This window comes from Dermacentor andersoni, chromosome 4, assembly GCF_023375885.2.
Source record: "Dermacentor andersoni chromosome 4, qqDerAnde1_hic_scaffold, whole genome shotgun sequence".
Lineage (NCBI taxonomy): Eukaryota > Metazoa > Arthropoda > Arachnida > Ixodida > Ixodidae > Dermacentor > Dermacentor andersoni.
In genome coordinates this window covers 138,725,019-138,740,798 of record NC_092817.1, presented here as the reverse complement: position 1 = coordinate 138,740,798, position 15,780 = coordinate 138,725,019, and the positions used below count along the sequence as shown (strand labels likewise).

Below are 15,780 nucleotides of genomic sequence, written 5' to 3'. Positions count from 1 at the left end.
CGCCGTAGTGGAGGACTCCGGAAATTTCGACCACCTGGGGTTCTTTAACGCGCACCTAAATCTAAATACACGGGTGTTTTAGCATTTCGCCCCCATAGAAATGCGGCCGCCGTGGCCGGGATTCGATCCCGCGACCTCTTGCTCAGCAGCCTAACACCATAGCCACTGAGCAACCTCGGCGGGTAGCCAGCGCACCATACCAGAAGTAGTTTTCGTTAGTAGTTAAATTTCATTATGCTATTGATACCTTTTGTAGACCTGCTTGAAAATGCTGAACACGCAGATGACTGTAAAAACGATTTTATATTCTTGACACTTGTATTTTGGCGAAACTGTTTGAGGTGGGAACTTTAACCCTTATGTTTTGTTTTAAAGATAAATTGCATTCCGAGAGCACTATCATTGTAAGCAGTGACTAAATTAAAAAAAACACGTTTTGTCATGTGGCCATATTTATGTGAAAAACACTGTACACACCGATTTTGCTAAATGATTTTTCTGTATCTTTCACCTAGCTATTTTATCAAATAAGTATATAGAAGAACTAAGGCAGCATTTACGTGCAATGCAAGTATAAGGGCTACGACTCTCACTCACCTGTGTGCAATCTCATGTGCAAAGACGTACACGCCATAATAACTGCCAACTCTTTCTTCAGATATTCCCACCTTCCACTCTAGGCACGCTCCTCCAAGGAAAGCTGATCCTGCATGAAAATTTCGGTAGAACATTCGCGTGAACAAATGATCCGCCTGGTCATTCATTATGACTGCCGTACAGATGGGGACACTAACATGGTTTTAAGTTTTAAAACCAAGATATTATTGTTCACTTCATGAAAGACGTACTTCAAGGCATTTCATGTTCCTATTTAAAGCTGCCGAAATATCTTACATGACAATAATAGCCCGAAACATTCTGCCAACATAGTGAGCTAAGAAAGAGATTATATATTTTGCGGGTAACACAAAGTGCACATTTTATTTACTCTACAGACAGGCATACTACTGTCTACTCCCGTTTGATTCGAAGAACTGCAATACTGTTTTCCAGCGTGAGCTTTTGTGGGCTCATTCCAATAGCCATGTTAATTGGAGATGTTGTCTGCCGCCGCCGGTGGCTGTCGCAGCTATGGTGAATGGCGAATGGTTGGATTGTCTTGAGGTAGAGAAAAACACGTACAGGGATGTATAAAAATGCTACAATAAAGAATATGTAAGGCGTACCAGATTCAATAAAGCAGGCTAGCTGACTCTTTGTCCCCGCCCCGTTTTAAAGAAATTACCATTTAACTACCATAATCATCACTATCATCATTAGCATCGTATCGTGCCACCTGTTAAGCGATGTGACATTCGCACCGCACAGCGTCAACGCATGCGAACTTTCCATTGCAGTTCCATATTATTACACTATGTGGCACGCCATGTAGCAGTTACATAAGTAGTTCTACAAGGCAATTTGTATTTCTTATTACGTATGTGGCTCCTGCCTACCATGGAGGATTGGTCGAGGAATATATATATTTATATAGTATTACAGAAGAGAAAGTTTGAGGATATACATACTAAAATGGTAGGATGAAATACATCTATAGCATACCTGATTAGATTAAACTGGCTTGTTTCTCATCACCCCGTTTCAAAGAGCATGCAAATAATGCATCATCATCATCAGCACCCAATCGTGCCACTTGTCTCGCGATGTGACATGCGTGCGACGTACGTTCAAATATTCGATTGCAGTTGCGTTGTGTTGCACCAGGTTTCGCGACCTGCAGCAACTGCATATAGCATATCAATACTTGCTGCTGGGCAAGCTGGTTCATGTTATTCCTCAAAGGTAACAAGCAACCAACGGCAGAAAAAAGCTTCACGACAGGAAAGAGTGCGTAGGACCGCAAAGCATGTAGGACAGGAACCAGTGTCTCGCTACATGCAACTGGTAGCTGGACCTCGGTAACTCTAGAGCGCTAGGTGACCATTTGGCATGGCTCCCTTTAAAAGGGGACTTCAGTAAACCCTAATAATAATAATAATAATAATAATAATAATAATAATAATAATAATAATAATCATGAGTAGGCATCGTATTTACTGTTTACTCTTCAATACACTTTATGGCGCCTCCTCGCAAGGTAAGACCCGCTGCTGAAGAAGCGAATCGTAGTGCTAGGCGCATGGCTACAACCAGGCAACGTCGGACTCAGCAGACAGCTGTGCAGAGTTCAACACAAGCCGTAGCTCGCAGTTGACGCCAGATGGAAAGTTCAGATCTTTTTTGTTTAATCTATGCAGATTTCACCACGAGGGCTCTTTAGTACATGCTACCGAAAATGGAGCTCCTATGGAGCAGCTCCTCGCGTGACGCTGTGACTGTGCTGGGTCTGCCGTCCAGCCCTGTGACATTCCTTAGCTTTACCGCACACGCCGTATCACTTTTAAAACTATTGCTCTTTGAAATGTTCTTGATTTTCTACGAGCTTTGCTATCTAAATGTCGCCAAATGTTAAAAAGCAACGATAAACATGAAGTGAGCGACGATAGCTGTATGTAGTTAGACAATGCTGAAGATAGTCGTTAGTATCATTAGTGCGCAGCTTTTAGGCGTGCATTCCTGCAGCGAGCGTCGGTTTTGACCCTCGTAACCGAGCGAACAAATACAGCTTCAGGTGACAGCGAATTCGGAGCGCAGCGATCATTGATGGGCGAATAGCCGGAAGGCGGAGGAGTAGGGTATGACGAAAGCGCCTGAAGAATAGCGTGGGGCCACACAAGATGGGCTTTTTGACGACGATGGGGCCAGATTAGCGCGCGTCGTCTCTATGAAGAGAAAGCGCTGCATGAGCGCTTTCTTATCAAATATTGTAACCCCTTTGATCATGGTGTGCGTTTATGTTTTTTCATTCACCATAGCTTTTCTCTGTGGAGGGAATTACACGGTACTTTTGGGAAACCAGTCAGTAGCTGCGTGACTACTTTCTTAGAGAAAATTAAGAAAGTTGTGTTTTAATGCTGACTCTAACTTCGCAAAAGACGTTCTTGTACTTAATGGCAAAACTTACTTTAGAAGTTACAAGAAGTTCTTTGAACTTAGAAGAAGTTTTTGTACTTAATGGCAAAACCTCGACGGCTTCTGCTTGATAAAGAAGCGATGATAAGTTACAGTGATGCCTTCTAGTGCAGGATTTCGTCGCAGGAAACTGCTTCCTTTTGAATTTTCGCTCGCTTCGCATAACTGCTCTCTGGCTAGCTCGTGAAGAGCAGTTCTTTGAACACAATGTTACAACTGCTTGCTGTCATAACCCGTGAACAGCAGTACGCTTTCCCAAAGCGCGCGACTTGTGAAATGTTGCACCTTTTCTATCTCGGAAGCTTGGCCTACATACGTTTATATGCGGAGGAGGGTTACGCATGTCGAGAAATTATGTGAAAGGTATGCATATGTCACAACGTATACTGTCATCCCGTGCGGTAGTAGGACACAAAGGAGAGCAACTTTGTGAACGGCACTCATCAAAAAAGGAGCATGACGACAAAGCGAAAAAAACTTAAAGGCAGGGTTGACTCATCATCATCATCATCATCATCATCAGCCTGGTTACGCCCACTGCAGGGCAAAGGCCTCTCCCATACTTCTCCAACAAACCCGGTCATGTACTAATTGCGGCCATGCCGTGCCTGCAAACTTCTTAATCTCATCCGCCCACCTAACTTTCTGCCGCCCCCTGCTACGCTTCCCTTCCCTTGGGATCCAGTCCGTAACCCTTAATGACCATCGGTTATCTTCCCTCCTCAATACATGTCCTGCCCATGCCCATTTCTTTTTCTTGATTTCAACTAAGATGTCATTAACTCGCGTTTGTTCCCTCACCCAATCTGCTCTTTTCTTATCCCGTAACGTTACACCTATCATTCTTCTTTCCATAGCTCGTTGCGTCGTCCTCAATTTGAGTAGAACCCTTTTCGTAAGCCTCCAGGTTTCTGCCCCGTAGGTGAGTACTGGTAAGACACAGCTATTGTACACTTTTCTCTTGAGGGATAATGGCAACCTGCTGTTTATGATCTGAGAATGCCTGCCAAACGCACCCCAGCCCATTCTTATTCTTCTGATTATTTCCGTCTCATGATCCGGATCCGCCGTCACTACCTGCCCTAAGTAGATGTATTCCCTTACGACTTCCAGTGCCTCGCAGCCTATTGTAAATTTCTGTTCTCTTCCGAGACTGTTAAACATTACTTTAGTTTTCTGCAGATTAATTTTTAGACCCACTCTTCTGCTTTGCCTCTCCAGGTCAGTGAGCATGCATTGCAATTGGTCCACTGAGTTACTAAGCAAGGCAATATCATCAGCGAATCGCAAGTTACTAAGGTATTCTCCATTAATTTTTATCCCCAATTCTTCCGAATCCAGGTCTCTGAATACTTCCTGCAAACACGCTGTGAATAGCATTGGAGAGATCGTATCTCCCTGCCTGACGCCTTTCTTTATTGGGATTTTGTTGCTTTCTTTATGGAGGACAACGGTGGCTGTGGAGCCGCTATAGATATCTTTCAGTATTTTTACATACAACTCGTATACACCCTGATTCCGTAATGCCTCCATGACTGCTGAGGTTTCGACAGAATCAAACGCTTTCTCGTAATCAATGAAAGCTATATATAAAGGTTGGTTATATTCCGCACATTTCTCTATCCCCTGATTGATAGTGTGAATATGATCTATTGTTGAGTAGCCTTTACGGAATCCTGCCTGGTCCTTTGCTTGACAGAAGTCTAAGGTGTTGCTGATTCTATTTGCGATTACCTTAGTAAATATTTTGTAGGCAACAGACAGTAAGCTGATCGATCAGCTTACTGTCAGGGTTGACTACCAGCTGTCAAATGCTTGTGTTGAGAGCAATATCCAACACAAGAAAACTTATACTGGGGTTGGGAGGACTCAAAATTTAACCGTACGCTATGAGGAATGTCATATTGGAGAACTCCTGGTAAAGTATTGCACACCTGGAGTTTGTTATCTCAGTCTAAATTATGATACAGCATTCCGTTTGCATTACGCTCCCATCGAAATGTAGCCGCCATGGTCGGAAAACGAAACCTTTGTGCCTACATGGATTACAAGATTTGGCTGCCCATCCACAGTAGTCACAGATTGCGGTGGGCCCTTGGATTAGTAAGTCTTCAACGAGCTTCTTGGAACTTGAAATGACGTGTTTTTTCTTAGAACTTCCTAGAACGGCTTGTTTTTGAATGACTGCTAACCACCTGCAGTCAAATAGGCTTGAACGTTTTCACCTGAATCTCAAGACCTCCCTTCTGGCGCATGAATCACTGGAGAAGTGGATTCTGCATTCGCGCCTCGTTCTACTTGGGATCAGAGCTAGAATCAAGAATAACCTAGGTTGCTCTTGATTGAGCTGAGCTAGTCTACGGAAATCACCTACGCCCTCCGTGTGATTTCTTTGCCACAACCACCAAAATGCCTATACCATCACCTGCCGACCACGTTGCCAAACCGCAATTTTACATCAGCCAGATAGCGGGACTCCGGAGCTAGGTCAGCGCTTGGACGTGCGGCGCATCTGCTCAGTCGATTTTCAACACGAACCGCGTCCGATCAAGCTGGACTCCCCAAATTTTCGTTCGATCGACTTAAAGGGTAAATTGGTCTGGAGCCTGTGGACACCAACTTCACGCTGGTTGGCCAACTTTTGGCTATTAAACGTGAATTTCAATATCTCGCCACATGGCTGCAGTGCTAACCTTAACGAGGGCTAAGCTCGGTGGAGCCGGTGCGGGGGTTTCCCCGGACGTGGCGGCCCACAAGATCATTGGCTATGACCCATAGTCGACGTATTGGGGAGAAATTGAGAGCAATTCCCAAGATGAGCGGTTCACTGTCTTCATTTCTTATGTCCCTTTTCAAGAAATGTATTTTGCGCCACAAAGTATACCTTGGAAACCATGACGAGGACTCTAGCCCACCGAAAATGAATGCCTAGAAGCTCTTGTTCACCTGCGGCAACGCAAGCAGCAAGCCAACGTGGAAGGCAATGGCGACGCCGGCGCAAAGCCGCTCGCGTCAAACGCGAGGAGTTCTCTCCGCCGAGAATTCCGGCCGCGCGCTCGCTTCGCCACCTCTACGCACGAAGATGGCAAACAGGTATCCGAAACAGACGCCTCGACTATAATCCAAGGACCTCATCTAGGTACTCAAGCCCAGGGGAACCCTGGACCTGAAAATCGTGCTCCGACACGATGGTGTATGATCTGCAGTGGGCCAGTACGTGGGCGAAGTGGTGGCTGGTGACCTGAAATTGTGGCCTGTATCGGACAAAAACATGACCATGTGCGGGACTAAAACAACGTCGGCGGTAGATGAGCTCATCAAAGATTTTCATCTACAACTGGGACATCGGACGCATCTTTTCTGTGGACACCTAAAGCTGTCCTCGGAAAGGGGTAAAGGAGTTAATAATATTCGCGACGACGAGATTTCTACCTCTTTCAAAGCGAAATTGTACTGGATGGATGTGGAAATTGCCTTCGTTCTCAAGCTGGGATCGTCCAACGTGGCCTTGGTAATCTTCGTTGGTGGGCGCGTACCGCGTTATGTACAGTACAACTTTGAGTGCATCTTGGTCCGGACGTACAAGAAGACATAAGGGGTACGCTACCACCCTGGCACGGTTCGGGAACTGGGTGCACAACTTCCCTCACCCGAAGGAAGGCAGATGAGGATAGTGTGCACAGCAAGTCAGATCCACCACGGGCGGGCTTGCCGAGCACGAGTGGGCACCGTGCTGCTTTACCTAAGGAGGGCCCATTTCACTGGCTACGCAGAATGCATGGTGAAAATCTGGAAGCTGTAGCGACCGAGGTCAACCCACCAGGCAGAAGACGTTACGTCATCAGCAACACGTCAGCAGCAGCAGCAGCAGCCGACCGAGCAGCGGCGCTAGCAGCCGCAGAAACAAGCCCAGTCTTGGGCCAAGTCGAATTCGCCAACCTTCAAAGTACCATTCCGTCCTCTGGACAACTCCAACACAGGTGAGTGGCTGGGCCAGGGTCATCTCACAATCCTCCCCTCACGCCTTCCTCATTGAACTTGAAGTGGACAAGGAGCTCGAATGTATAAGGAAGCAAAACGAACAGTTGTACTCAAAATTAGCTCCCTCGAAAACGGAAGGGCAGATACGCCGATACCGAATAGACCCCTGGATGAAGGCGAGGATTCCGCATCCGTGTGCTCGGGCACTACGCTAAGATCAGCCCACCTCTACCTTCAAAGTAACATAGAAGCTCGACTCTTAAATTTGGAACAGCCGATGACGGCATTTACCGAACAAATAGCGCAACTCCCAAACTCGATCAACCAGGTGGTACAGTCCGCTATACAACTCCAAACACAGCATGTCATTACTACGGTTACTCAACAGGTAACTAACAATATTAGGACATGGATACTCGCGCCTCCTTCGCTGCTTCGGCTTGTTGCGTGAGCTTGGCCGTTCTACCGAATTCCCCCGCACAACGGAGGATGACGAAACCGAAGGACATCGAGACTGGCTCGATAACATGCGGAGTACGGGCACGGTTCCTTTTGTGCGTCCGCCTGACACCAGCACACCTCAACAAAAGAAGTTATTCATAGCTATAATCGGGTAAAGAAAGTGTAAGAAGTTCAAACGCATCTCCATATTACAGTGGAATTGCAAAGGCTTTAAGGATATGCACAAACGAGCCCACCTCTACATCTTCCTACATTGAAACTCTCGAATATCTTGTCAATGTGGTTGCCTCACCGGAACCCGGCGCCCAAGCCAAAATTGGGGGATATAACACTTTATAACGAGACCCGGCCACCTATCTGCTGGTGCATAAATCGTACTCGGCGAAGAAGGTTTACCTTGCCATGAACATAGATTCCTCGCATTCTATGGTGACCATACTACCTACGCGCGGAGCAGAGCCATCGGTGTATCTGCTTAACATCTTCTGTCATAAAGCACGCAAAGTTGCCTTCGCGGACATATTGAGTAGGGCACTGAAAACTGCTGGACGCAACCCCCTTGTGATCGCCTGGGGCTTCAATACCCCGTGCTGCTGGTGGGTATACAAGGGACGAGAGGCTAGGGGAAGCAAATTAGCGGAACCTATGCTCACCCTGAGAATCACCTTACATTAAGACTTAGCTTAACCCCCCATCCCTGGATGCCCAGTGGCCAGGAGCACGTGTCCCGACTTGACCATAAAGCAAGCACATACAACACGTTAAATGGACCAGCATGAATGAGACATCAGGAAGTGACCACTGCATCACCAACACCGTGGTACATACAAAACCGCTAAACGACCATTCACACAGGCCAAACTCCCCAAATGACATTCTTTGTGCATGTCCTCTTTCTCCAACAACCTCTTTTCACAGATGTTCTCGGACTGTGCGCACAACATTACCACCATCCTACGCTCTCACGAGAAACACATCAATACAACAGGGGAGATATTCTGTAAGAGTCCACTTAGTGGAGAACTCCATTTCGTCTGCTGTTTAAGTTTTGATTGGCTGCGCTGCACGTGCGTAGCAGCAAGGCTCCACAGAAAATCAGCACTTTAGCAGACGAAACAGACATGTCCACTAGGTGGACTTTTACAGGATACCTCCCCTGAACACGTGCCGGCATTAGACAACCACCTTCTCCAGCTTTCTGAGGTCTGCAGGGTTCTCACAAAAGTGTGAAAAATGCAGAAACATAATCGTACCATTCGCAAACGAATCCAAGACATTACAAAAAATGCGGCACAGTAAGCCTCGCTCCTTGCAGGCTCCAATTTCTTAGACAGCTGTAATATACCGCACGACAAATGTCGCAGAAAAATACACGGTGCCTTTTCTGCAGTCTGACTCACCCTACACAGACACACGGGAAAACACAACACAAACTCCACAGAGCCCTTCACAACTTCCAAGGGACCACAACACAGCTAACCGAGACAGTTCGGGACAAGTTTCTCAGCCAACACCAGGTACCGCGTGGCCCGGAGTACCTCAATGCAGGCAGAGTGAATCCGGAGCTGGCTGCACCATACCACCTGCACGATCTCAAGCGGCTGGTACAAAAATGAAGAGGCACAGACCCTGGGAAGGACTGCATCAAGGTCAAACGTTTCGCCAACCTACTAGATGCTGAATACACACGCTTCCTAGAATACATCAACTCCATGTGCAAAGGGGAACAAAGGGGAAGCGCCCCCTCCAATACAGTGGAAATCGGCCCTTGCCACCTTCATCCCACGATCAGGCAAGCCCATCAACACGGGCAATCTCAGGCCTATATTATTGATTTGATTCTTCGAGAAACTCATGGATACAATAGCGCCCGATCGTTTATCAGAGTACCTGGAAAACAATGAGGCGTTCGCGGCCATCATGTTTCGCTTCAGACCGCACAAATCAGCACAGGATGTCCTATTGCAGTTTCACAAGGAGATCCTCAAACTCACAGCCATGCCTTGCAATGACCGAGAAGTACTTGCTCTCGATCTCAAAGGGGCTTTTCGCAATGCGAAACACAGTGTAATATTGGAACACCCTAGTGCCACAAACTGTGATCCAAATACCTTCAGGTATATCAGAGACTTTCTTATGGATAGGTCAGCCGTGATTCGTTTGGAAACAGAACAATATGGACCTTACCAGTTGGAAACAAGGGGCACAACACAAATTGCGGTACTGTAGCCCCTACTTCTAACACAGCGATGACGCCCCTCCCCACTCAGTTCGTGAGTCTCAGAGGGATACATCATGCGTTGTACGCTGACGACATCACCATGTAGGCGACGGAGGAGAAAAATGGGCCATATGGAGGGAAGCCTGCAGCCCGCGGCTAGCGTGGTGGATGCGTACGCTGCATGCTGTGGCTTGCAATGCACACCTACCAAATCAGAGTTTGTCGACATAGCATATGGCCTAAGCTAATACAAGGATTTCCTTCTCCCTATCCGCCAGACCTGCCAAAGAGGCACCGGAGATTATACACCCATATATATATGGATTATACACCCATAAAGAATTGTGGGTAGACACAATACTGAACTAACCCCGCAATATCGGAGACCAGGTGTACTCTATGGTGCACTGCTTCTCCAACAAGAAGGGGGGCTTACGGAGCAAATATGCCTTACGATTGGTACATACTTTTGTCATTAGTAGAATACTATACTTCGTGCCCTACCTTCAGCTGCGTAAACACGAAAACCACAGAATAGACGTCATGATACTAAAACTGATAAAGAGAGCACTTGGCCTTCGTATTCCCACCTCGGCCACTTACCTTACGGCACTAGCGGTAGTCAACACTTCCCAGGAACTCAAGGAAGCTCATCTTACAAATCAGTACACACGATTGGCCCAAACAGGCTCTGGTGAGGCACTGCTTGACAGACTACATATACAATATGGCGCACATATACAGGAGAGTGCGCGGGTACATGAACTATCGTGTACTCGAAGGGGGCGGTATGTCGTCCGCACAGAAAAAGAATGGGAGAACCGGGGAGGCTTCTGCGATGACGCCACCAAAAGGGCGCTGACATTGACCGGCGTGCCTAGCGCGCGGAATTTAATCATGTGCAAAACTTTCTGCACATGTAAACTAAAACGCTTTCAAAGCACAATTGAAATTATTACACCTTGCAAAAAATAAGTAAGAGTAACTGCAAACAATCAACAACAACGCCATCTAAGCTTGACATTTCCTGCAGTGTTCCTGATCGTCTGCTCAGCGTTTCGGTTGTAGAAGGCAAACACCCGTATGCTCGGTCCATTTAAGCACGAATATGTTTTGTTATCAAATTATTTCGGGAGACACCAGGATGAGAATCCAGGAGGAGCGCCTGCACTGTGCCACGATGAGTGGTACGGGATTGCTTTTATGTTGCATCTGCCAGAAAAGCAGTTTGCAGGTTTTACTGAAGAAAAAGATAATGCTATGTGACGAATGCAGCCATCATCGTTTGGACATTTCGCTCCGCAAAAGATCGCCGAAGGGCAAGAATACAGCCAAGAGTAGTAAGCTGTTGTGCTAGTTGGTTTGACATTTCTCACAATAAATTCAATTGCAAGTGAGGGTCTTTCCTGTCTTTGTCTCCTCTTTTCGCTACACTTCTGCGCTTCCCTTGGCAGGATATAATAAGGCCAATGTTCTCCATGTGCGCAATCTGAAGAAACCCTTCGTTGTTTTAGTCGTTGTGCAAGTACGTGAATGCGCAACACAAAGATTTTTACAAACCCAGCGATGTTCATGCGCATAAATATGTTCGAACGCAGAGGAAAAACAGCAGCAAGCAATTGACTAGCACCGTACGAACATGCATGACCTCCGCGACAATCGTAACTGCTGCTTCCGGAGGCCCTGTGGTGCCCCGTCTTGGCTTCGCTTACCTGTCAGTGACTTCAGGCTGCAGCGACAGATGACGCTGCAGTATACCAGAGTGCTCCAGCATCCCAAGCCGTTATAGCAAAAAGAGTCACGTTTTCTCCCCCGGAAGGTTCACTACCTCATTCCCACACAGCATACCTGAACTATGACGCCGCGCCACATTAGTTCACCCTCTCCCTATGAAAATAAATAGAGAAGAACATGAGGGCTGACGAGTGGCACGGACGCGTGCCCTCGAGCGTCATTATGGTGAACAATGCAGCGTATACTACGCTTACATTGCTGGCCCAAGCCGCAGGGAGTGGTACAGGGCTGCAGGAATTCACTAACAACGAGAGGTGGACGAGATCACCTTCAGAGATTCTGGCCCAACTGAGGTGGAGGAAGTGGCAATTGCCCTGGTTTGTTCCAAGCCTTCCTCCAAACATATCATTATGGACTCGCAAGGCGCGTGCCATAACTACGCGGCCGGGTGGATTACACCTCTAGCAGAAAGAATCTTTCACTGGAGCCTGAAGAAATCTGACCCTCCAACAAAACATAATATCAGGACTCCTGTTCACCAGGGCCTACAGGGAAATGAGGCCGGGAATGCGGCTGCCCGAGCATTCATCTCGCAGGTAGCTCCCGCAGACTATATTGACCAGCATGAGGCCCAGTTCGCCACCAGATTTATAGAAACTCTAGATTACTGTAAGGATAGTCGTTCCGATACCGTATGCCCGTTAAGGGCCTCGGGAGGGCAAACGAACGCGTGGTCCTCCGACGTTTCACTAAAACGACGTTATGCCCCCCAATTATGCAACATTTTACCCTATGGTCTCCGGCAGGTGCCAGCACTGTGACGAGATTGCAGATACCTACCACATGCCATGGGCCTGCCAGCCAAATTCAGCCTTAATCCTTAACCGCTACCCTGCACGAGAAGATTGGGAGGCGGCCCTGCTAGGCTGCTCAGACCTTCATGCCCAAAGGGCGTTGGTCCAGAGAGCCAGGACGGCGGCTTCATCGAATGGGTTCCCGGACTAGGGACACTACTCAATATGTGAGTTCCTGCTATGGGGTCCACATCTCTTTTTATTATGAAATAAAAGCTTTTCACCACCACCACCAGCCACGTAGCCCCGGGCCCACACGTTCGCAAGAAGCAATCTCTCCATGCCTTTTTTCTGCACTGACCACGTACTCGTGCGTAACTGTACCATGCGGAAGCCTTTGCAGGCACACTACTCCGGTCCATATTCTGTTCTCGAGCGCCCTCACAAGACTTTTGTCATCAATGTCAACGGCCGACAAGGCAGAATTGCCCTGGAACATCTTAAGCACGCCTACATCGAAGCATCCTCGCCGTCGACCCCACCAGCGTCAGACGCAACCCTGGCTGCATACTTCAAAGGCGCCTCCGTACACGATTCTCACGACACGCCGCATCACGTGGATCTTGCATCGTTCGTCGCGCATCACAGCACCGGCGTTGCATCATAATTACGCCGACGCAAGCTTCTACTCGAGCCTGGAGCAGCTCGCACGCGCTGGCATTTGCTAGTGTATGAGGATAATAAAAAAACACCGCCCCTTCCAGTCCGTGAAGATGGCTGAACAGCGAAGCTGGTTTAGTTACACCGAGTGTTACACCATGCAAGTCAAGCTTCGCAAGCAGTCTATACGACGACCATGACGACGAGCCCGTTCACGAGCGAACTCTCACTGACGCTCAGGGTAGGTAGCTTCTTCCTGAGGAGTACACTCTACCCGTGGTATTGCCATACTCGTAGGTGGTATAGAATGCGCGGAACCACTAATTCAGAGCTCCGTATATTGAGCGCAAGGCCTACTACTGGGGATGCGGGCAGTGCAATCATTTTGACGATTGGTTGCATTTTTCTGTCAACGAAAGTAGCTGCCGGCACTTCTTGCGCCAGCAAGAAGTGCCGGCAGCCATGTACTCCTAGTATCGCATTTCAATCGCTGGGCACTGTTCGTTGACAGCAAACTGTCACCGTAACATTTCTTTCCTTCGCGTCAGGGTGGAATCAATCGGCGATAAATTCGATGCCGATCTGGCTCGATCGGCGAAAATGCACCGTGTCCCAACCGTACCAGATTCGAGTATAATATAGCATTCTCTCAAGGGAAATTGGTCACTCAAACCCCTTTCCCACTGTTGAGCTCTTTTTTTCTTCCCCCGCTAGGTGATGTGGCCCCTTTTTCGCGGAGTCCGACAACGAAGGCACAGGGTTGCTTTCTCAGAACACTTCGCTTTCTCAGAAGGCAGGTTTAGTTGCCCGTACTTTTTGTGTTTTTGTGTGAGACTATATACAGGCCCATAACGTAATACAAAGTGGCTGTACGACAGAACGCAGAGTAAAATAGTATTTTATTAAAGGGCGCATGCTGGAAATACTAGCATTCGTCCGTGAGCCCTAGCATGAAATATTGTTTCTGTGATTGGTCATGCTCTCAGGAAGACTGATTCGAGTACGGTAGTTCGACTAGCTTATTTCATCGCGAATGGCTGGCTTTTTATTATGTATACTAAACTCACTGCGTCATGAGGATGTCACTAATATTTTAATGGAGCCTGGCAGAAATCTGTTGTGCAAGTGTGTTTTATTAGCGAATAAAGATGACCAGACATTGTTCTATCATCACCGCCATTACTAAAGTATTTACGCTAGACTAAACAGACGCAGTCCCTCCATTGCATTACCTACTGCCTACAAATGAACGCCAACCATAGGAGCTTTAGCAGTGAAAAACATATATAGTGTGGCTGATCATATGGGAAGCACCATGGCTTGAGCGTTGTTATAATCCTAGCAGCCTGCAATAATTTTCATAGCAGTCAACGAAGCAACACTATAATTCAAACGATATTTTGTACGGAGCCACAAATTACGAAATTGGTATTTCCCGATAGTAATAACATATTATTGCTTCCCGCACAAGCGTTATGAGAAATTTTGTGTTGTTGAAGCACGTGTTTATTACATTTAACGTCATAAAACTGTTGCACAATCGGTGGCCTCTTTTTCATAAGAGAAATTAAACCCTTAAGCAATAAAAACAATAAAGGATTTTCAAGTGTGCGGTATCAGTATATTTGATTTCATGGCTCTTGAATAACCTGTTTTCACTAAGCAAACAGTGCCGCTCGAGTAGTGACTTCCTTGACGCGTAGAAGAAGTAAGAAGTACATACCTCCAATCCAATGCTGTAATGTGCCGCCTTCCCATTCGGATAAATTCATCCTGAAAGAATGCAAATTCACGAATTCAACAATTGTTTCAGGAAGCGCAATTCAGGTCTCCAGTTTTGACAATATTGAACAATTCAGTTACAAATATATATAAATATATATATATATATAGACGAGAAGAAGGGGGTTAGCAGAGGGGCCCGATTTTTATTAGTCATATCATACGAAGCCAACAAACGCTGACACCAAGGACCACATAGGGAAATTAGTTGTGCTTAATAAATGAAAATAAAGAAACGATAAATTAATGGAAAGTTAAAGTGGATGAAAAACCAACTTGCCGCAGGCGGGAACCTAACCCACAACCTTCGCATTTCGCTTGCGATGCTCTACCAAATAAGCTACCGCGGCGCTATTTCCCCATCCACTTTCTTGGGTATTTATGCGTCCTAGTAGAACCCTGTGAGTGATAGCCAGCGCCGCCACTCACAGACCTTGGCGACAGACGTGTAACGCCCTTTTTGCCACAGGCGTCACGAGAACGTGATCTTTTTGGCTGAAGGCAACCGGTCTATAAACCCACATATGCTACCTGAAGGCGTCAATGTAGCCGGATTCGAGACCCTCGTTATGGAATAAACGAGAAAAAAGGGCGTTAGCAGAGGGGCCCAATTTTTATTAGTCATATCATAAGAAGCCAACAAACACTGACACCAAGGACAACATAGGGGAAATTAATTGTGCTTAATAAATAAAAATAAAGAAACAATAAATTAATGGAAATTTAAAGTGGACGAAAAAACAACTTGCCGCAGGTGGGAGTAACCCTAAGCCTTCGTCACTGCCCTGCTTTGGACCCAGATAGAGAGGTGAATCGTTGGAGCAATAACGAATAACGCGGAGCTGAAACATGTGTTCGAGCTCACGGCGGACGTCTTCCAACCTCCGTCCAGCGAAGCTCCGTTGCCGGGCGGTGACAGATCGGCCGGTGGTGATGAAATGATGCGCCGCCTTGTGTTTCAGGGCAGCGCATCGCTTCGTGGCTTCATGTGTTGCCTATAGTCAGCAAGTATATTGTCTTACGTTGAGAGCGGCCGAAATGTATGGATGCCGGATGAGGTAAGGTTGGATATCA

The 15,780-nt window shown here is 47.0% G+C and overlaps 1 protein-coding gene across 1 annotated transcript in view; it reads right to left on the bottom strand.

Annotated features, from left to right (window-relative positions):
• LOC126537831 (A disintegrin and metalloproteinase with thrombospondin motifs like) overlaps positions 1-14,696 on the bottom strand; it is a 36,255-nt gene extending 21,559 nt beyond the window's left edge. Inside the window, exons 1-2 of the mRNA XM_050184911.3 lie at positions 14,648-14,696; positions 598-706 (exon numbers count right to left, since the gene is read on the bottom strand). Coding sequence (XP_050040868.3) covers positions 598-706; positions 14,648-14,696 — 158 coding nt within the window. The remainder of the gene's footprint in view (positions 1-597; positions 707-14,647) is intronic.
• Positions 14,697-15,780: the final 1,084 nt, after the last annotated feature.